We start from the raw sequence: 23,194 nt of genomic DNA, 5'->3' as shown, positions 1-23,194 counted from the left end.
TCCCAATAAACAACGGGAATGGGAGAATTCAGGGTGATGTGGGTAGCTGTCTTTTGCTGCTTCCCCATGTGTGTGGAGCAGCTAATGAGGAGCAGAGAAACTACCAAGGAGGGAGGCAAAGAGTATGAGATATATTGACAACTTGAGCTTCACTTGAAAATGTTTAAAAAAACCAGCATGCCTGTTCCACCTTGCTCCCTTCTGACATGTTGTCACTGTCAAAAAGAAAGAGTCAATGTGGGTGAATGGGAAAGGGGCCTGTCTTGCTAGGCTGGCTGCTCAAAACAGTGGCACAAGGCACATATGCAAACTGGCTGGTTTAGTGTGAATTGAGCAAGTTTGAAGGATGTTTGTCTGTATGCCTGAGACTGAGGGAGGCATGAAATTTAAAGCAACTGTTTGGAAAAGAATAAGATAAAGAACCAAGAAAAAGTGAGTGGATCACTACATCTACCTATCTGCCCAAATCAGGCTTGTGCCATGTGTGCAGTGACACACCAGCCACGTGTTGTACCTCAGTGTGCCTGTATGGGGAAGGAGAAGGAATCCAGGCAGAATAGTTCACTTGTTGTCTGATGGGGCTTGGGCAACTAGAGAACACTTTCTTGAATGTCCCCCATTGCACAATAGTAATAAGGGCAGTAACTAATCCGTAACAAGCAATCCATCTTGTTTTGGATTATTGTAACATTATAATGACCTGTTGGGTGATCAGAATGAGTAAACTTACTAATTCTTTTTTTTTTAAAATAACATGCCAAGCACTGGACATACATCTGAATTGTGTTGTTATTTAGCTAAAAGGTGTTATTTTATTCAAGTACTAGTACAGGTGGAGTATCCATTAACTGAAAATCCAATATATATATATATATATATATATATATATATATATATATTTATTTATTTATTTTATGGGTGGCCAGCAGTGACACTTTTTGCTTTCGGTTGGTTCAGTGTACACAAACTTTGTTTCATGCACAAAACTATTAAATATTGTATAAAATTACATGCAGGCTATGTCTATAAGGTATACAGTAGAGTCTCAGTTATCCAACATAAATGGGCTGGCTGATAGTCGGATAACTGAATATGTTGGATAATCCAGACAGTCTCCAATGACGGCGCTTGCGCACCTCGCACCGTCATTGAGGACAAAAGACCCTTGCCTCCCTTCCCCTCCTCCCTTCCTCCTTCCCAGCTTCGTTTTCCTCAGCTCAAAGGGAGTGCAGGCACTCCTCGCAGGCTGAGGAAAACTAAGCTGGGAAGGAGAGGACTGGGCGTTTGGATTTCTTCAGCCTGCGGGGAGTGCAGTCTTCCCCTTCCCGGCTTCCTTTTCCTCAGCCTGCGGGGAGTGTGCACACTCTCCACAGGCTGAGGAAACCCAAGGCGCGGAGGAGGGGACTGGGCCGAGCACCCATTCCTCTCCTTCGCAGCACTCTGCTTGGAGCCTTTTCTGTTTGGGGGCATGTCTGGGGGTGCGGAAAGGCCCACAGCCACGCCAATTTATCCGACAGTTGGATAATCCGGAATGTCGGATAACCGAGACTCTACTGTATATATGAAATATAAATGAATTTTATGTTCAGAATTGGTGCCTAACTCCAACATATCTCATAATGCACATGCAACTATTCCAAAAATATTCCAAAATATGAAACATTGTTTCCAAGCATTTTGGATAAGGGATACTTCACCCTCTGTATTCAAATACTAATGCTGTCCAATTTTAGCTAGACAAAAAAAAAAAAAACTTTTTAAAAAAATAAACAAACAAGTTTGGGTGTACATATTAGGAGGCATCTCAATTAGTGAGATGTCTACTTCCATCATATAAAGGTTTACTCAGAAACATAAATTGGGTTCAATTCAAACCTACCCCTGAAAGTTTGTTGAACAGACACGTTAAGGTACTTTCAGAAATTTTCAGGTTTGAATACTTTTTATACTAGAGCATTCTTACCATGTGTGAGGTCCAATAGTTTACATTAGGAGTATACAGTGTGAAAGTCATGTCAGTTTTCTGAAGATTATTTTTCCAGGAAGGCAGTTTTTCATGAACTCTATAATAGTTCTCAGATAAGTTTTTTAATCTTTTTATGGGTGAACACCAGGAGTCCTCACTGAAGAAACTTGCTGCTCCTTTAATCCTGGAAACTACAGGTAAAGTTCTTACTGGGGAATTAACTAGAGCATTTACAGTTTCAGACATGTGCACTCCTTCATACTTTCTTTTTAGGCTTGCTGCTCTCAGAAATGTAGGACTTTTTGGAAATCCTTCAGAACACAATTGCTGGTATATGCTGTCAAATGTACTGTTACATTTCTGATACCTTGAAGATACACCATTAAAACTAGATGTGCATAATTTTGTAGACTTCTGAGGACTTGTACACATATTTGAAAACTTAAACGATTTCTGCAACACTGGGGAACACAGTTCCTTATACATTTTTTCAAATGCATCTTCACATTTCTGGCGAACTTTCATGGGACTTTGATTAACAGGAAGAGATGATAGTGAATAACTCCGCTGTAACAAAATAGCATTATTGAACATTTTAGTCTCATGATTCTCCAGTAATGTATTTGAAGTTTTTACTGGAGAAAGCTTCTTATTTTGCAAATAAGAATTTGTGCTACTATTCAAGGGCACGTTTAAACATGAGGCAGGCTTGAAAGCAACAGTGTCCATTTCCCCAGGTTTCTCTTCTACTGTTAGATTAAATACTGCTCCTGAATCTGCAGTGTCCATTGGAGAAAAGGACTCTTCAAAAGTATGACTATTCTCTACACAGTCTGAAGATAATGGAGTACATGTTGGACTTCTGACCAGAAAGGTTTCATCTGAAGAAACAATACTATGAAAAGTTGTGGTTTCCAGGCTATTTTGTCCCACTTTCTCATCAAATGAATGATATTTAACAATGCCAGAAGAGTTTACTTCCATGTTGTCCGTATCACAGTTCACAGAAGACACCACACTAGTCACATTGTTCACTGAATATTCAGTTTGAAGCTCATCATCATCAAAAGAACTGTTATTTCTCATATTTGTCATGGACAGTTTATGTTTCTTCTGATTATCATCTGTCATTGTCAAGCTAGATTTCACATTTAATGACCTGAAGTTCCTTATTCTCTCTTTACTAGTATTAAGCTTTGTTTTTTTAGGGTGCCAATACCCGTATTTATTCCACCTGATTAATGAACTGGAAGAAGCTTTGTGCAACAGTCTGCTAAGTGTCTTCACCATTTTTGGGTACAAATCTGCTATTGTGACGTTATTCCAAGAACAATGTTCATCTGCAGATTCATACATTTCCAAAAAGCTACTGAAGCCAGTTTCATTATTACTCCAAAGGAACGGATTTCTAGGTACCATAGTCCCGTTGGCTAAATGTGGAGCATGTGAGTTAAATGGCTGGTGACACAGCAATGAAGAATGTACATTTGTAGTCAAGACTTGCTTCCTTGGGACCACATCAGGATGACCTATTAGATCAAATTTTTTAAAAGGAGGTTATAACACACTGTATTTAATATTGTTTAGTTTTAAGAGTCTTGCTGTTGTCACAAGTATGTTACACAGTTAACAGTTTGTAGGCAGTATTAATAGAGTAATGGAAGGGAAGAGAACAGACTAGAGTAATAGAATAAATTATTGCGGATGTATGATTAAGATCCTCTGGGGTCCAATGCACAACTCTTGACAATTTCTCACCCCTGCAGCTATCTGACTACTTAGGATGTATTTGAGCATACATTTGTTTCTACTCAGATGGCACAGAGGGGCCAGAGGAAATAATCAAAGGGGATTTTATATTTACAATATTTATATTTATATCAACAGAGAAATTGAGTAGACAAGTGGATACAACTTTGATAAATACATTCTCAGTCATGGGTTGATCAGTGGACCAGAAAAATACATGCTCGTCCAGCTGGCCCTTTTCTCTACAAATCCCTATAACTACAGCCCAAATCCCAAATATATGCAGTCCACATCTAATCCAGATCTAAATGTTGCTAAATAAAGTTGTATCATGGGATAGTCTTAACATGTCTCTCAACTGTTAAATTGGCTTTGTCATTCTTTGGTTAATCCCAGCTAGAACAGACCCGCTGAATCAGTTCTGAAAGAGTGAGTCAACATGTAAGTAAATCCAGCTGATTCAGTGGTTCTATTCTAGTCATGACTAACAATATGATTCAGGCTTTTTTGTGTAACCTGTAGAACTATTCACTTTCCCTTTAAGAACGTGTTTTTCACCAAAACATTTACACTTTGTTATTATGCTCACCACTTAAGGAATCAGTGCCCAGCTCTTGCAAAGGAAGCCACTGGTGATCATCCCTTGCTTTTGTTCTTGCAACCTAAGTCCAAATCCCCAAAACAGGCAGTTAGTATACAGGGATTTCCAAAATGCTATTTTCTTTTATTTGTGACATGTACCGTATTTTCCGGTGTATAAGACGACTTTTTAGCCCAGGAAAATCTTCCCAAAAGTCGGGGGTCGTCTTGTATGCCGGGGAAAAAAAGGCCAAGCCAACCGGCTGGGTCCTAAAGAGAGCCCATGGCAGCAAAGCCTTCTCCCAAGGCGGAGGACACACTGCGCGGCTCCTTTGCCTTCGGGAGAAGGCTTTGCCGCTGCAGGCTCTCTTTAGGACCCAGCCGGCTGGCTTAGCCTTCTCCCAAAGGCAGAGGAGCTGCGCGGCATGTTCTCGGCCTCAGAGAAGGCCAAGCCAGCCGGCTAGGTCCTAGAGAGCCCGCGTCCCTCCCTCCCTCCCCCTCCCCTTCCTTCCTTCCCCTCCCCCTTCCCTTCCTTCCCCCCTCCCTCCTTCCTTCCCTCCCCTCCCCTTCCCCTCCCTCCCTCCCTCCCCTCCCTTTCCTTCCTTCCTTCCTTCCCTTCTTCCTTCCCTTCCCAGGTTTCTCTCTCTTTCTCCACTACTTTTCCTTTCCTTCCTTCCTTCGCTTTTCCCCCTTCCTTCCTTCCTTCCTTCCTTCCTTCCTTCCTTCCCTCCTTCTCTCCCTCCCCTTTTGCTTCCTTCTCTTCCTTCCTTCCTTGCTCCCTCCTCTTCCTTCCCCTCCTGTCCTCCTTTTCCCGGGCGCCCAGGGGGAAAGTGATGGCATTCCTCTCTGGGGAGGGGCGGCAGGAGGTCTTTCTACCTTCCCTCCTGAGGCTCAGTCCTTCCCAAGAGAAGGAGCAGAGGGTTTCCCGCACTCTGCCTCTGCTTCTCCGCTTCCCTTCTCTTGTGAAGGATGGAGCCTTGTTGGGGGAAAGAGAGAGCTCCCCAGTCAGTTGGGAAGGAGGAAGCAAGGACCCACTTTTTGTTGGCAGGCTGGAGACTATAGTCCAAAACACACTGCAGCAATAATCTAGTCTGAGACTGCTTTAACTGCTCTGGCTCAGTGCTAGGGAATTCTGGGAAATGTAGTTTTGTGAGAGATTGAGCCTTCTCTGTCAGAGAGCTCTGGTGCCACAATAAACTCCAGTTCCCAGGATTCCCTAGCACTGGGCCAGGGCAGTTAAAGTCCTCTCAAACTGGACTATTGCTGCCCTGTGTTTTGGACCTTTGTTTCTTTTCTTTTGCTAACTGGAGAGAAAAAGAAAAACTCCTCTTGGCGCGCGGAGAAACTTGCCAGGCTGCTCCTTAGGAGTCTGTCTGGAGGCTTTTTCCAGGCTTCCCGCTTTCTTTCTTTCTCACATGCCTCTCACGGTGTATCTACATTGTAGAGGTAGAATGCGCCATCCACTTTAATTGTCATGGCTCCATCCACACAGAAGCATAGGATTTGTAGTTTTTATAAGTTTTATAAAACTACAAATCCTAGGATTCCAATAGGAGCCACTTGAACTGCCACGGCTCCATCCATACAGAATCCCTGGGATTTGTAGTTTGGAGCAGCCCCCCCCCCCCCGGCCGCATTCTTTGGGTAGAGAAGGCAAAAGACCTTATAAAACTACAAATCCTAGGATTCCAATAGGATGGAGCAGCGGCTCTTAAAGTGGCTTCAAATTGCATTAATTTTACAGTGTAGATGCACCAAGAGGAAGGGCGAGAAGAGTTGTCGAGGCAAGTGAAATAATGTTATGTATGCTGTTATTTCAGAAGTGGAACACACTCTTTCCTCGGAGTGTACTGGAGTCTCCTTCTTTGGAGGTCGTTAAGCAGAGGCTGGATGACCATCTGTTGGGGATGCTTTGATTGTGATTTGCTGCATGGCAGAATGGGGTTGGACTAGATGGCCCTTGGGGTCTCTTCCAACTCTAGGGACATTATCAGAAGGCCAAGCCAGCTGGTTGGGTCCTAAAGAGAGCCTATGGTTGCAAGGCCTTCTCCGAGGCGGAGGACATGCCTCGCGGCTCCCCTGCCTCGGGAGAAGGCAGCCAGCTAGCTGGGCCCTTCCTCTTTCTCCTCCTCTTCCCCTCTTCTTTTTCTTCTTCTTCTCCTCCCCTTCTTCTTTTTCTTCCCCTCTTCCTCTTCTTCTTTCTCCTCCTCCTCTTCTTCCCTTCTTCTTCTCCTCCTCCTCCTCCTCTTTTTCTTCCCCTTAATCTTCTGCTTTCTCCTCCTCCTCTTTTTCTTCCCCTTCTTTTTCTCCTCCTCCTCCTCTACTTTTTCTTCCCCTCTTACTCTTATTCTTTCTCCACCTCCTCCTCTTCTCCCCCTCTTCCTCCTCCGCTTCTTCTTTCCCTCTTCCTCCTCCTCCTTTTCTTTTTATCCTCTTTTTCCTATTCTTCTTTCTCCTTCTCCTTTTTTCTCCTCCCCCCTCTTTCTCTTCTGCCGCTGCTGCTGCTGTTGTTGTTGTCGTGTGCCTTCAGCTCCTTTCTGACTTATCGTGGAAGAGAGGGGTGGTCTTATACAGTGAGTATATCCCAAATACTCTATTTTAATTTGTAAAGTTGGGGATCGTCTTATACGCCCGGTTGTCTTATATGCCGGAATATACGGTACCTTATTAATTACCACCAGCTGTTTGTTAACATAGGACAAATCTCAAAAATCTTAGTTCTTAATATTAGACTGCATCTACACTACAAAATTAATGCAATTTGACACCGCTTTAATTGCCATGATTTAACGTTATGGAATTATATGATAAGTAATTCTTTGAGATATTTATCTGTATATACTCGACTATAAGTCGACCTCATGTATAAGTCGACGGCAAGTTTTGGGGCCAAAATTATGGATTTTGCTATGACCCGTGGATAAGTCAAGGGTAAAATTTAGGGGCATATAGCAAAGGATCTAAAGGATGAAGCAAAACAAAACAATGTCAAAGAACTTATAAAATTCCATCAGACATAACTTTTTGTGCTTATTCTTAAGAATGAATGGATGAGAGAATAGAGGGGATCGGTGCTTCCCATATTATACTCTTGCTTTACACTAGGAGACGTTTCCTTCTTTTAAATAAGAGTTAAGATACAGTGCTTATATTGACCCATGGATAAGTCGAGTCAGTTTTTTGGGTTCAATTTTTTGACCAAAATGTCTAGACTTATACATGAGTATATACAGTACCTTTCTCTGTCAGAGACCTCTGGTGCCATAACAAACTGCAAATCTCAGGATTCCATAGGATGGGGCCATGACAGCTAAAGTGATGTCCAATTGCAATTAATTCTACAATGTGGCAGCAGCTTTAGTCTCTTAAGACTAAAATACCATAGTTAATTTCCATTTAAATTGATGTGTCTAAACCATGCATATGATTAAGATTGAACTGGATTTCACTTCAAGTAAACTGAAGTTACTTCAATTTAGTAACTGTTTACTGCTTAGCAATTTCTCTACATATACCTGTTATATGTAAAGCTTTTCCATCCATTTCAAGACATGATATGCGTGTGCACTTGAAATGTGCATGTGGATATCATATCTATTCAGTAGGAATAAATGGGAAACCCATACAGTATATGCTGCAGTTATGCGGACAAAATAATACCAACTATATTGCAGCTATATGTGGAAAGAAATTGTAATATGATTGCCTAAACAGCTGTTACCGTAAGCACTTTTGGAATAGAACTGGAACCATCCTCCAACAGCAGGTCCACTTCAACTCTGCATTTATTCTTTACAGGTGTTGCAGAAGAGTATATGGGAAGAACATTCTCCTAAATTATAAAAGAAATAACATTCAGCTATTCAGAGTAAACAAAGGGTTTGATCCGTACTATGTAGTGAACTCTCATTTAGGTACAGGTTATACCTAGATTTCTAAGAAAAGTCAGAAACTACTGTAAAGACAGAAAAAGTTCCTATTAAAATTACTTGTGTAATGGTTAGAAAGGAACTGAACAGGAACTATGACAGACACACAATGCATTCAGAAGGAGGTGAGGTTCCTAACAAATGGTTCAAATTTCAAGATTCCGGGAGGGGGGGGAATCTGTGCTAATGAAACACTCGAGGCCGGGATTTTACTGAGTAAACAAAGACTCTAGACATTATAAAATATTAAAAACATGTACAGAAAGCTTTTGTAATCAGTCCTTGAAGTTAAAGGAATTTCTATTGCCAAATAATTCAGAATCTCTCCAGATGGCCTTACTTCCTGTCAGTTTTCAAAGAACAGCATAAAAAGGGAGGAAAGAAGGTAAAGGAATCAAGCAGCACCAATTAATTCTCAGTCCATTTCTTTTCTTAAATCATATTTTTCCTGAAGCACAAATACCTTGAATTTTTAAATACATTTAGCAAAACATTCATTCACTTTGATATATGCTGAAATGTTACCTTTATATGTATATTATCCAAGTGTCTTTTAATGGATGCCAGCTCAACTTTGCCTTTGTGATCTGCAATTCAAGATAACAATTCAAGATTCAGGATAACTAATACCTGTAGGTTATGGTGATTTTAAGGGTTTTTTTCCAAACTGTTTAGGAAAATTCTATATTTACAGGAGAATTAACTCCCTAAAAGAACTTGAGGTAAATGCCCTTTATGTAATATTAGACAGCTCTATCCAGGCATTCAAAAAACAAAAACAAAAACAAAAAGTTAAAATCAATACAAGATAATTGTAGTGCTATATCTTTGTCTCTTTCATCACTGCTCCCTACATTTGAACAGTGACAATCTGAAAACAACATTATCATCTATGAATGGCGCATCTCTATTAGATTAGCAATCCTACTTTTTTCCCGGCTTTCCAGAAAAATGGAGAGCCTCCATTTAAAGCACAAGCTCTCCTTTTCAGACTGTCACTCTCATCTAGAAAGAGCAATGACTGAGAACGCAGGCCTTATATGTTTGTTTGTTTATCTCTATGATTTATATCCCGCCATTCTCCCACAATGGGATTTATAAAAACCCACTCCTTTTCAGAGGCTGGTTTGAAACAGCTGTGTTGGGCCGGATAGGCATGTGGTTGCTGCCACTCCAGGGCAGCCCCAATCTGCCTTTTTAGGCAGTTTGTTTTGCCCCTTAGTTAAGTATACTTAACTACATAGGCAATGTAGAATACTAGCGGTAGATAATTCGCTCACAGATAAAACTTACTAAATGGTTATCTGAACAAGCAAGCACAGTTTTCAAAAGAATAATGAGAAATTATATTTTCTAATTAAGATTCTGTTTCTTAGTAGCCTACAAATAGCCTGTGAAAGCACAAGGATTATGAGAAAGTATTTATAAAGACAAATTTTTACAGCTACAAATTTTTCTTTTAAGTTTGCCATACCTGTATCAATTTGACTCTCTCCACACAGGTTTGTTTCAAATGGCTGTAAAGAATCCCCACAAAACAAATGCTATTAGATTAAATTTAGACTATAATACAGGTATGGTATGAAGGAAAAAAATGCTTTCAAATTTTTATTCTGAATATCTAAACAGTTATTTTATAGTAGCAAAGTAAATAAATTTCACTATTCATCAAAAAGCATACACGTGCTCCAACCATAATGTAGGGTTGGCATTTATTTTTCATTTCACTGACCAGCTTTTATCAATTTCCCTGATCAGCACTTAAATATAGGCTTAAAAATCCAAAGGTTACATTGTATTAAATAAAAATTTTATTAAATGCTTTAAAACTTCACAAGTATGGAAATGCAATTTTTGACAAGATAGGAGTTTCTTTAGATACTGTTAACTGAACAAACTCATCGGCTTTGAAATAGCAGATATACGTATATTTCAGTGCAAGTAATTTCTAAACAATGGGGACATCATCTTAAAAATATATACTAAAATACATGAAAAATTAAACAAAAAGATTTTTTTGCTGCACATTCCTTTAAAAATAGCTTGACTGAAGCCACATTAAGACATTTTCAAAAGTTTTGAACCTGCAGGGAAAAATTAAGTTAGAAACTAAATGCCCTTATTTTAAAATGTTTAAATAAAGACATACAATAATCATTCCTAGCTCTCTTTTTGTTTCAAATCCCCATGCAGCTGTAAACTTTCTAGGTTAGTGCTTCTCAAGTCTTCTAATGTGATGGACTAATATGTTAGGGAACAATACCCTGTTTGTGCCAAATTATTACTATGTTCACATAGTTTCCTGAAAACTAGCTCCAGACAGGCAGCTGATGGCTCACAGACTAGGACCTGTCCATGGGGCAGTGCACTGAGTAGTATTGTCCTAGGAAGGATGTGAGGCCATTCACATTCTTTTATATATCACAAAAGCTGTGGAGATGACACTAGGAGAAGGGGAGGAATACACTCATGTAATATAGAAAACAAATTTAATTAATTAAAATAATTAAAAGCAACTGTTTAAGAGTTTTCTTATCTTTTTAGCTGCATTTTATTCTTTTATTGAAGTTGACTTGTTTTAATACTGCAAATTATATTTTAATACTCCCTTTTTCTATGTTTAATTGTATTCCCAATTCTGTGGGAAAGCGGGATATAAATACATATAACAACATATCCAAAATAATGGGGGCATAGGCTTGGCTCTTTGTCCATAATCATTATGTGCACATATATACATCATAAATATATCTCGTCTTCGCAAAGGGCTTTCTCCTTCTTGGCCCCGCAGACCTGGAACTCCCTTCCCAACGAGCTCCACTCCGTCGCCTCTCTTGATCTTTTTAGGAAGAAACTAAAGACCTTTCTCTTCCGACAAGCTTTCCCCCATATGTTCTGATGTTATGCGGTTCTCCCCCCTGATAAACAGATGTTTATCCAGCTAGCTTTTGTGTGTGTCTTTTAAGAGGTTGTACGTTTTATAGTTTTTTAAATTGCATTGGGATGTTTTTAACATGTTGTTGGTGATACTTGTTAGTTAAATGTTATATTGTATCACTTTTGTTGTACACCGCTGTGATCGAATTTGGAATAGCGGTATATAAATAAAATTTTATTATTATATTATTATTATAAAAATCGGGGTGGGTTGGGTTATATATAAAGTTGACAGATTTATCAATTTATATTCAGGACCACGACAAGCAGCAACAACAATAAAATCAGCATCAGTTCTCCAAGGAGCTTCTATGTGGTATGATGGTTGTGGTTGTTGTTATTATTATTATTATTATTATTTCCCAGGGGAGAAGATTTTGCCTCCCATGTCCTTTCCTTGTGTAAACTAGAAATTGGTGGAACAATTAGATTTACAAGGTAAGCAAGCAAACACTGACAACAAAAATGCCAGAAGGAAAAATCTTTCGCACATAACTGCAGTCACAATTTTAGGTTTGCTCTTGAACACAAGCAAACTCCAAGAGCAATGATATAATACACAGACTACACAAACAAGAACCATATGCTGCACTCTTAACAAGAATTTTTAATTGGACATTGCCCTTTTGAAGAAAATGACTTCTAAGACTGTGCTCTACTGTTTTAAAAGTACTTTAAAAACCTGTTTTAAAACATTTTAACTGTATATTTTAAATAACATTTAATGTTGTTAAAAGTTTAATTCCATCTTAATGTTGATTTTTATATTTTTAATTATATTATACTTTTTCTTAAACGTGTAAGCTTCCTTTAGTTCCAGTTCTGGGGATATGTGGATGATAAACAACAATACGACCTCTTCTGGCTCAGATACCCATTTAGTCTGTTGCATGGAACTCAGGCTCTACAGAGGAAGAGTACAATTTCCTAGTGTGAAACCATTTAAAGACACATACCTCATAAGTTGCATGCTCCTCATTTTCAAAGTTAGAGGCCCGCTGCTTCTGTATTTCTTAATTAGACGAGAAAGGAGAATTCTTGATTACATTTTGAAAGTGAAAAGAAATGTTCCTTCAAGGCCAGTTTACACATGCAAATTAGACTTTTATATCTTCCATTATGCTAAATTGTATGAACTGGACTATACATCAGCCCAAACCTTTTTCGGTGGATGAATGAAAGGGGAGATTGTCTATGTAATTCTAGAAATGGTAGCTGGTGCCATCCATTATATTATTTATTAAATAAGCTTTAACTCTGGAAGAAGGAAATCAAGACTGTACATGAAGGTTAGAGACATTAGGCCTTTCAGATGCAGTTCAAGTTTAACTCCCATTGGCATTCATTAGTTAGTCTGGCTAGGGTTGAAGGTAACTGTCATTCAACATCTTGAGGAATAATTCAAAGGTATAACTGTGTTAGTATGTAGAATCATTATGTAGAGAGATTTTGTAGCACCTTTCAGACTAATGGAAATAAAGAAGTTGGCAGCATCAGCTTTCATAGACTTCAGCACCTGAGGAAGTAGACTGACGTCTACGAAAGCTTATGCTGCCAACTTCTTTCTTTCAGTTAATCTCAAAGGTGCTACAAGATCTCTCTACATCTTGAGGAACAGATATTATGCACCTCTTACAACAACACATATAGCGCAAGTGAATAATTCAATCAATTTTAATGGCAGGTTTTAAGTAAATGCGTAATTACAGCAACCTCCATGTCAAGACTACAAATCAAGCAGTTGCTTTCAGGTCCCCATGTACTTCATGCATAAAACTCCATTTTGTCACCAATCATGTGTCATTAATCTAATCTTAAACAGAGGCCAGCCAGTTTTACTGATGAAATGCATCATGTCCAGATATAGCTTTTTCACAATTAATGTCTGTACTACACAAGTATATTCTGATGAGCAATTCATACAACTCATTAAAAGTAGTTACATGAGAAGTTAGGAATCAAACTCATGCTTCATTGATTTCTAGCTAGACCATAAAAATGATTGTAGAATATCCCCAAATTTGCAATCAATCTTTTCCTCTACTCAATAAAAATAGTTAAAAGTACAACTTTTGTTCAGTTTGGAAACAGACACTGAAGAAGAAGAAAATGATGATGATTAATTATACTCCTCTTTCCCCCAAACCAGGACTCAAGCTGGCTACATTCCAAAACTTTTCTTACCTATGTTTTCTTGACGTTGTACAGTGATCTGCAAATTGAAAGGGAGGTTTCAATTAATTATTTGCTCTACAAAAAGTCCAAAAAGTATATCTCATTTTTCAAAGGCACCGATGGCATTCTTTGCTTGGAAAATCTTCATATTCATAGACAATAACATCTTGAATATTAACTTAATATTACATAGGGTACATTTGCTAGTTTAGACACACAGTGGCCTTGTCAAAGTTTTAACTTGGGACCATTAGCCAGGGATAACTTAGCCGCAGTAGACCATGCACTACCCGATTGGATGACTGCAATGCACTCTATGTGGCACTGCCCTTGAAGATGACTGGGAAACTGCAGTTAATGCAAAATGCAGCAGCTAGAAAGATCACTGGAATTCCATTCAGATACCATATAGCACCAATTCTGGTTGCCAATACATTTCCATTCTGTATTCAATGTGCTGGCAATAACATTTAAAGCTCTAAACAGCCTGGGAGCTCTATACTTGAGAGGGTACCTCTCTCTATAGATGCTTGCCTGAGAACTGAGATCTATTGGAGAGGCTCACTCCATGTCAGCACATTGTTAGAGGACACAGGAGAGGGCTCTTTCTGTGGTGGAACTCTAGTCATGGAATTCCCTTGCCCAGAGGTCTGGTTGACCCCAATGTTGGAATCATTTCAACACCAAGTTAAAACTTGGCTTTTTATTAGTCTTCTGGCCAAAATGATTTTACCCAGACTGCATAATATGTTTAATGTTTATATTATTCAAGACTGTTTCAACCTGTTTTAAACTATCAGTTTTTAATTGAGAAACTATTACGTATATTTTTAATCTTTTAAACTTTTGCAATGATGCAAGCTCCAGGAAAAGATTCCACCTCAACATTAGGAGGAACTTCCTGACAGTAAGGGCTGTTCAACAGTGGAGCACACTCCCTCAGAGTGTAGTGGAGTCTCCTTCCTTAGAGGTCTTTAAACAGAGGCTGGATGGCCATCTGTCGGGGATGCTTTGATTGAGATTTCCTGCATGGCAGGGGGTTGGACTGGATGGCCCTTGTGGTCTCTTCCAACTCTATGATTCTATGTTTTAAATTTATTTTAATTGTAAGTTGCCCTGAGATCTTCAGATAAAAGGTGGGAAGTAGATCACCAGGTTGGCAGTTTGAGGCCCAAGTGCCATGTAATGGAGTGAGCTCCAATCACTAGTCCCAGCTTCTGCCAACCTAGCACTTCGAAAGCATGTAAAAGTGCAAGTAGATAAATAAGTACCACTTTGGTGAGAAGGTAACAGCATTCTGTGCAGTCATGCTGGCCACATGATCAGAGAGTTGTCTTTGACAATGCTGGCTCTTTGGCTTAGTAATGGAAATGAGCACTGCCTCCTACAGTCGGACATAACTTGACAATTTTGTCAAAGGGGAAAATTTTACTTTTTACTTTATTACATGTTATTAACATATTTCCATTATGAATACACTGGGCAAAGTACTGAAAACAAAAACCCACAATTTTCATCTTAAAGATAACAGAAAACCCTAATTTTGCTCTGGAGGCATGCTGCAGTTTTCAGGGATCATAAAAGCTGGAAGGATACCAAAGGCCATCTGGGCCAAGATGTATCGTTCCAGACACATTTCTTGATTTTTCAACCTGAGCACAGCATAGAACACAATGTTACCTAGAAACTGAAAGCATAAGAATATACTTATTGCCAGTTACACATTTTTTAAATACCTGGTAAGAGCGATCTATAATTTCAGAGCTTGACTCTTCTCCCCAATTTTTTTGTCCTAGAAATGATACAAAAATCATTACAATATTGCCACATGCATAAAAATTTTTTAAACTTATATGGTGTTATGATGAATATGAGTGACAAGAGACAGTACAGTAGTGTTAAATAAGTGATACCATTCAAGTTCTGCACACTACTGAAAATGTCTATTTTTTCTTATTTAGTTTTACCCTATGTTCTCTTTCTTTTTCACTGAAGTGTATGATACAATACTAGAAACCAACTTTTATCATCATAAATGTGGTATAAAACAGACAGGCCCAAATATCGACAGGTGGAGTGCTTGGGTGAAGCATGCCTGTTTGCTTCCCCCTCAAGGAAGTCAGACCACCCAATACAGGAAACCCTTACTTATAATAACTGTAAGAGATTGGAACTGATTGAAAAGCTGAACCCTTGTAGAGGGAATTATGGTGACTTGTTTGGGAGTGCCTGAATGCACACATGTGCATGCTGCTTGCAAAATTTCTCAGTCAGCTTAGTGCCCCTTTCCCCCTCAGCTTGCTTTGCAAGCAGTGTCATCATTCCCAAGCAAGCCTTCATAGGCAAGAACTGATGAAAAACCAGACCTCTGGTTTGGAAAGTAATTTGCAAGCGTCAAAAGCGCAAGTTGTCAGATAACAGGGAGTAGAAAGGCAGTGGCTTCCTGTATCAGGAAATTATTGAAATGTAATGTTATAATTTTTCATCTAGGAGAATATAGCAAACACTGACTTATATAAGACAAAATATACACTTAACAACATAATTGATTCATACCACTGGAAAAAAAAACCCTGATCCTATCTCTGTAAGGTCATTAAGATTTTCCTTTCTTGGATGATTCCATACTGTGGCAGAACTTAGGCTTTCATATGGAGGCAGATGGTTGATGAGATAAAGAAAAAACAGAGATACAAAAAACAAAACAGCATTTGGAAAGTATATTTTGCAGTTTGTGAGACTGTGAAATGCCTCTACTAAATACAGCATGTGTTGTCCCTTCTTCTTCCTATAGAAAAAAAGAAGGAAAAATCGCAAGCTGACTCTTCTACCTCTAGACTAGGCAAAACCAAAAGCTTCCTCTTTACTAGATTACTAAATTTGGGTTTAGGTTCACTTCTTCTGCACCACAGAATCATGAATACTTTTTTAGAACAAGCTTGAGTCTTGTGCCCAGCATTCTGCCTTACCTCCTCCTTGATTTTCAGTTGCTCCACAATTGAAAATATATGTAACAAATTTCCTATCATATCTGAACCAGGGAAATGTGGTTTAATCTCAAACCAGAAACCAGGATCATATCAGATACTGGTTTCATCTCTAATTGGATACACAAAGACCAGGTGTTTTTTGGGTTTTTTTTTTTTGCCTAATAGGTCTATTAAAAAAGAACATTAATAAATTTAAACTCAGACTCCTCATAGTTGGAAAGGATTGTACAAGATCATGAGCTCGGTCTCTAATTGTCAGGATTGTGACTGCTTTATTATTTAGGATCTCCAATGATATTATAAACAATAGAGGTGAAAGTGGGCATCCCTGTCTAACCCCTTTTCCCTATTTATTAACAGAAAGGCCTCTTGGTTTTGATATATTACTTTGATCCAATTTGTTAAATTTGACTCAATATCCAATCTTTGTAAAACCGAAATTATGAGATTCCAATTTAAGTTGTCAAATGCTTTCTCTGCATCTATAAAGTATAGAGCCAATTTCCTATCAATATTTTTGCCATGGAGTTCTAATAAATTTATTAATATTCTTATGTTGTCTTTTATAGACCTATTAGGCAAAAAAACCCACTTGGTCTTTGTGTATCCAAATTTTTAGCCAATTTTTAATTCGATTTGCTAAGATAGATGCGAAGATTTTATAATCGCAATTTAATAGAGAAATAGGTCTGTAGTTTTGGGGATCTGCTTTCCATTACTTCTTTATCACCATCGTTATCATCAACAAGGGGAGGGGAAGCCCCCAGTGAGCCCTTGGTTTCAGGACTCCCCCTGGATACCAAAATCATCCCTTAATATAAAATCAAGGTTGAAATGGTTGAAATCAGTGGTTGAATTGTTGAAAATATTATGGCCAACTGTATATTACCCATTTAATTTACATTTATTTAAAAAGCACATCATAATAAGATAATTAGCATAACTCCACAAAGAGTGGTATCCTTTCCATTCTGCTTTGCATTTGACTTCTTTTCCATTCTTTGCCTCAAGCTTGTACATGAAAACATGTTGCTATAGAAATGTTTTTTATATAGGAGAATGAAGAATTTTTGCTGTTCTTTTATTTCCAGCTGCTCAGCTGTAACATTACACAATGGGTTGGAAAACAAGGATCTTCAAGGCTACACATATTGTTATACTGGAATGAGACCTTTGCAATGCAATAATATTCAATATATGAGTTCACAAAACTTAATGGATTTTTGCCTGGGTAAATTCCATTCACACATTGTCTGCACATATTTCAGAATATTATTGTATTGTATAAATTTAAAATCAAATTAAAATTAAAATATAGTAACTTCTAGTAAAAACGTGCTTACCATCAGGTGTACTATAAGTCAAGGATTTGATAGAGACAATCATATCATCGTTGAAGGGGAAATTGTACTAGGTTTAGAAAACAAAGACATGCCATTGTTACAGGTCAGCTTGCTGCTAAAAATTCAGATATATGGAAACGTTTTCAGAGGAAGAGTAAAGTGTGCATTATACTGAGATCATAACTTCAACAAGCTGCTAGTCCAGATGGATTTAACCAGAATAAGGACATGCCCAATTTATAAGTTACGGTAGTCCTGTCTGATGTGATGTTGATCTGAATTACATAGGGCCAACAATACATGGACACGGGTTCTTTGACTGCACCTCCTAAAATCTGTGTGTCTGAATCCAATCAAAGCAGCAATATTGTGGACCAGAGTTTTTAAACCTCTGTGCTGTTTTGTCAAATCTATTTCCATTTCCCAAAATTACAGTGTGCAGTCCCCTCTCAGTTAAAAATGTCTACTCAGCTTTGGATCAAGTACAGTATCTAGAAATCCTTATGTTTCTTAACACTGCAATGTGACTTTACTTCTATTATCCTTCCTCCAGGTTTTGCTTTTTAAGTTAAGGAGCATCCCATCTATAATAACCAATATAATAATGTTTTCCATGTAGAATCACAGGCCATTGAGTCCAACCCTCTGCTCAATGCAGGAACCTCAGCTACAGCTACAGGTAGCTGTCCAGACTCTTTTGAAGACTTCCAGAGAGACTCTGCCATTCATAATGGGTTCCACTGCCAAACCACTCTTACCATCGAGAAGATCCATTTAATGTTCAGTCGAAATCCATATTCCCGTAACCTAAAACAATTAGACCTGGTCCTACCTTCTGTGGCCGCATAGAACAAACCTGTATCATCCTCCCTGTGACAGCCTTTTAGATATTTAAAGAATGCAATCATGACATTTCACAGCCTTCTCTTCAGGAGGCAGGATATGCCCACTAATTCCCTCAAGCCTTTCTTCATGTTTCACTTGATTCAGCCTCTAAAGCAGTGGTTCCCAAACATTTGTCCTCCAGATGTTTTGGACTTCAGCTCCCTGAATTCCTGACTGATGGCCAAATTGGCTGGGGCTCCTGGGAATTGAAGTCCAAAACACTTGGAGGACCAGAGATTGGGAATCACTGCTAAAGATTCATATAACTAATTCATACCATAGTATTGTCAGAATCCATACGCAACGTTCTATCATGTTGGCATGATGACATTCGGGGATGAAGATATGAGGGCATGGTGATATGGTGATTTAACACTGCATAGTATGTTGGCTATTGAGAAGGGGATATCAATTATGTTAAATCCAAGCCTAGGAAACAAGGAAAGGAGTTGTTGTTGGGATGATCTTCTTCCTGAAGGGAGATCAAATGATATCATAGGAGGAAAAGGAGAGAAACATGCTCGTTGATCAGGATCAAAGAGGTGTGATTGGGATTGGAAAAGGGGGCTAGAGGATGGGAATGTATTTGTGATAGTACAAGGGGGAACGTTTCAATTCTGACACTGAACCCAGAACGGGGAACTTTCTGTCTTGATAACCAGAATAAATCTCTTGTTTCTACTACACTGCGATGCAGTCTTGGTTATTGGGAACTGGGTCCTCCAATGCTGACAATTATGATCACATCAAATTAAAAGGACATTTCTTCCTACACCTCATTTCAACCTATGTTGATTCTGACGACCCAGACAGATTATACCTGCCAGGGTTAAACTTTGATAAAATAAACTCTGATCACCATAGAATTTCAAGTACTAAACACATATACCTGCAGTTGCAGGACTGTTCGTTGTAAAGCACAATGTAGACAACTTACTGTATATACTCATGTATAAGTCGACCTCACGTATACGGTAGTATTAGATCTAAACTGCTAGGGACACTATTCTGGAGGGATGCTAAGTATCTACAACAGACATTGTAGGTATCTTACAATAAAGTATCTCCTGTTGATACTGGACTATAATTCTCACAGACAACCTCTTACTCTGTATCTAATCATGATAATCAGCAATTATTTTCTTTGACAGTCAAGCCCCAGTTTAAACTCTGAGATTTGTCAGTGCCAGATCAACTTCCAAGACCAACCCAAGTCCATTTGCCACAAGAAAAAAAGCTCCCCATATTCCTGAAGTATTTTAACTATTCATTTTTGCATGACAGTCCATAAAGTTTGTTCTTTTTAGGATTGGGAAGGAGGTTGGGGTAGGGGACTAATTAGAAATATGGGTTTTAATTTTATATTGTATCTTACTGTTATGCTTGTTTGTTGTAACCCGCCTCAATTTGCAGGGAGAGGTGGGCTATAAATAAAACGTATTATGATTATTATTATTAAGGTTAGCATAACTTTGTTTTATTGGGTGTTATAATAATAAGACTACTGCTGGCTAATAAGAAATCCAAAACTCATACAACAGATAAACTCTTCTATTTAGCAAGGTTCCTAGCATATTTATCAAACTATAGAAGGCTAAGCTCAGAAGGAGCAATGAAGATAGAAGGAAGGAACATCACCAATCTAGGATATGTAGGCAACACAATATGAATAGCGGAAAGCATCAACAACTTGGAACAGTTACTAAAAAAGGTCAAGGAAGAAAGCGTAAAGGTAGTCCTGCAGCTGAACATAAAGAAAACAAACAATAACTACAACGGAGGACCTACAAAAATGTGAATTAGACAATCAGGAAACTGAAATCGTCAAAGCCTTCTCATACCTGGGGTCAAAGATCTCCCAGAATGGAGTCTGCAGTCAAGAGATAAGAAGAATAAGGAAGGGAAGGGCAGCCACAAAAGAGCTAGAGAAGATCCCAAAGAGTAAAGCATGAAAGTTAGAATCGTCCAAGCCGTGTTATTCCCAGTCACTATGCATCTCGGGTGTGAGAGCTGGACTGTGAAAAAAGCAGAAAGAAACTCATTTGCGATGAGGTGCTGAGGATACACAACATGGGTCCTTAAACAGATCAAGCCAGGACTCTCCCTGGAAGCCAAGGTGACAAAACTGAAGCTATTGTACTTTGGTCACATCATGAGAAGACATGAATCATTGGGGCGGGCAATAATACTGGGATAGGCTGAGGGAGAAAGAGAGGAAGACTGGACACCAGATTACTAGAGAGATGACTAGGACATGGATTTGCAGAGCCTAATCAGAGTAGTGGAGGATAGTGGGAATATATGGAGATATCCCATTCACAGGGTCCCCATGAGTCAAGGTAGAGTCCAGGTCAGCTAACAACAACAGAACTCGAGCCAATAAAAAGATGCTATATAATAAACCCTGCTTCTTAAGGAGCTTTCCCCTCACTAGTTTACACTCATGGCGCTATGTCAACTATGTACTTCTGTAAGGCAGTGGTCCCTAAACTGTGTGCCCTTTAAGAGATTTTGGACTTAGCCATGTTGGGCAATAGTCTGGGATTCTGGGAGCTGAAGTCCAAAATCCCTGAAAGAGCTCAGTTTGGAGACCACCGCTTTCCATAATAAGATTAGCATCACTTAGATGTCAGTGTGAGTGTAACTAGCCACAGAAAGGATCTTGAAAATGCAGACTCAGTTAGGTCAAGTCTTCTTGGCTAGTGTTTTGTAGTCTAAGAAATGTGTTAGGGATCTTGCTAAATCCTCTGACTGTATAGGTTTCTTACTAGCATTAGTCTTATCATCATCATCATGGCTCAGAAAAGGAGTCACCTGTTGAACTCCTGCCTTGTTTCTGTACGGTGGTTTTATGGAGCAGGTGGGTTTTTAGACTCTTTTTAACATGAGCGTATTTTACTCAATTTTATATTATATTTTATATTGTCATGTGATTTTATATGTAGACATTTTGGCTGTTTGAATTGTATAATCATTTTATGTGTATGCCGCCTTGGGTCCCTCTGGTTCTGTGGCTCCATTCTATGAAGGAAATAAATAAAGAGTCAGAAAGCTTTTGTTGTTGTGTGTTTTCAAGTCCTTTAACTGCCCTGGCTGGATGCTATGGGATTCTGGGAACTAGTTTGTTGTGGCACCAGAGCTCCCTGACAGAGAAGGCTAAATGTCTCATGAAACTACAGATCCCAGATCTCCCAAAACACACACTCCAGAAATAACAACCCAGTTTGAGACCGCTTTAACTGCCCTGGCTGAGTGCTATGGAATCCTGGGAACTGTAGTTTTGTGAGACAGTGAGCCTCCTCTGCCGGAGAAACCTCTGGTGCCACAATAAACTACAGTTCCCAGGATTCCGTAGCACGCAGCCAAGGCAGTTAAAGCGGTCTCAACCTGGATTGCTATTTCCGCAGTGTGTGTTTTGTCACTATATCTGCCATGGCTCAGTGCTAAGGAATTCTGGGAACTGTAGTTTGTCACAAGACTACAGTTCCCAGGATTCCCTAGCACCGAGCCAGGGCAGTTAAAGCGGGATATTGTTTCTGCAGTGCGTGTTCTGGCACTGCAGCTGCCCTGGCTCCGTGGCTGGGAATTCTGGGAACTCACCTTCTCCATAATGCCGTTCATGGTGGCGGCGAACCGCTCTCGGCTCCGCTTCACCCTCCGCTCCATGGCGCCGCTGCTTCCTCCGGGGTTCACGGCCTCATTGGGCTTCGGCTCCCCCTATTTCTTGAGCCCACCTGGTTCGCTCCGCGCGCCCCCACCGGAGTGACGTCATTGGTCTCTTCCGTCAATCAAAGCAATGGCTGAGGGGTGGAGAGGGTGAAACACACCCAGAGCAAGGAGCCCTCGTTGCCTTTGTTGTATCCTCCTCCCGCGATTCAAATCCGGCGCTCCTCCAATCGCGTCGTAGCGTGTCTCCCTTTCCACAATCTGATAGGTCGCCGCTCACGTCGTTTTTACTCAGAGCGTCCAATCAGCGGCAAGGAAAGGCAGGACCTTTCCCTTCCATTGGGTTCCCGCCTTCGTGTAAAAGCCTCCCTCGCCGCAGACGAGGCCGTTTGATAGTCTTTTTTAACCGTCATGGCTGAAGGCCCGCGGAATTGTGGGATTTGTAGTTTTGTGGGATATTGAGTCAGAGAGAGTTCTGTTGCACCCTCCCGCCTCACCAAACTACAAATCCCAGCACTCACCCATGGAAGTTAAAAAGTGATGTCAAACTGCAAGCAGCCTTAATATTTTATATTATGTATAAAATAATATTAATATTTTAAAATATTAAAATAACAATATAATGACTAATAATAATAAGTAATATTAATATTACAGTGATTTTCTTGGCAGGTTTTGTTGAGGTTTGCCTTCCGCTGAGCCAGGCCAGGGTTCGAATCCTGCTTGGGCGAGTCACACTCTCTCAGCCTCAGAGGACGGCAATGGCAAAAACTCCCCCTTTTTACACAACATTAGATCGGTGTCTTTCTATCTCCTAATAAACATCTTGTTTTAAAATTAGTGTCAGAATCAGAGATGACAAATTAAAAATTCAGATGAAGCTGTATGGCCATCAAACCAAGTTTTTTAAAATTTATCTACTCATTCTTGTATGCCTCCAAGTCCTTTTTGACTTATAGCGACCTTAAGGCAAAC

At 39.4% G+C, this 23,194-nt stretch overlaps 1 protein-coding gene across 2 annotated transcripts in view; it reads right to left on the bottom strand.

The window, feature by feature from the left end:
• Positions 1 to 22,461, bottom strand: part of HJURP (Holliday junction recognition protein) — a 29,998-nt gene extending 7,537 nt beyond the window's left edge. Inside the window, exons 1-10 of one of the 2 annotated variants that reach the window (XM_089512321.1) lie at positions 22,154 to 22,461; positions 17,669 to 17,735; positions 15,072 to 15,127; positions 13,345 to 13,372; positions 12,117 to 12,172; positions 9,698 to 9,740; positions 8,749 to 8,810; positions 8,016 to 8,126; positions 4,305 to 4,377; positions 1,964 to 3,495 (exon numbers count right to left, since the gene is read on the bottom strand). In XM_089512321.1, coding sequence (XP_089368447.1) covers positions 1,964 to 3,495; positions 4,305 to 4,377; positions 8,016 to 8,126; positions 8,749 to 8,810; positions 9,698 to 9,740; positions 12,117 to 12,172; positions 13,345 to 13,372; positions 15,072 to 15,127; positions 17,669 to 17,735; positions 22,154 to 22,219 — 2,094 coding nt within the window. In that variant the 5' untranslated portion in view covers positions 22,220 to 22,461. The remainder of the gene's footprint in view (positions 1 to 1,963; positions 3,496 to 4,304; positions 4,378 to 8,015; positions 8,127 to 8,748; positions 8,811 to 9,697; positions 9,741 to 12,116; positions 12,173 to 13,344; positions 13,373 to 15,071; positions 15,128 to 17,668; positions 17,736 to 22,153) is intronic. The other variant, XM_089512320.1, reaches the window with a different exon arrangement.
• Between the last annotated feature and the right edge of the window lie 733 nt (positions 22,462 to 23,194).

Source organism: Sceloporus occidentalis, unplaced genomic scaffold (genome assembly GCF_023333645.1).
Source record: "Sceloporus occidentalis isolate IW3139 unplaced genomic scaffold, rSceOcc1.0.p SCAF_2, whole genome shotgun sequence".
NCBI lineage: Eukaryota > Metazoa > Chordata > Lepidosauria > Squamata > Phrynosomatidae > Sceloporus > Sceloporus occidentalis.
This window is presented reverse-complemented; position numbering and strand designations above follow the sequence as displayed.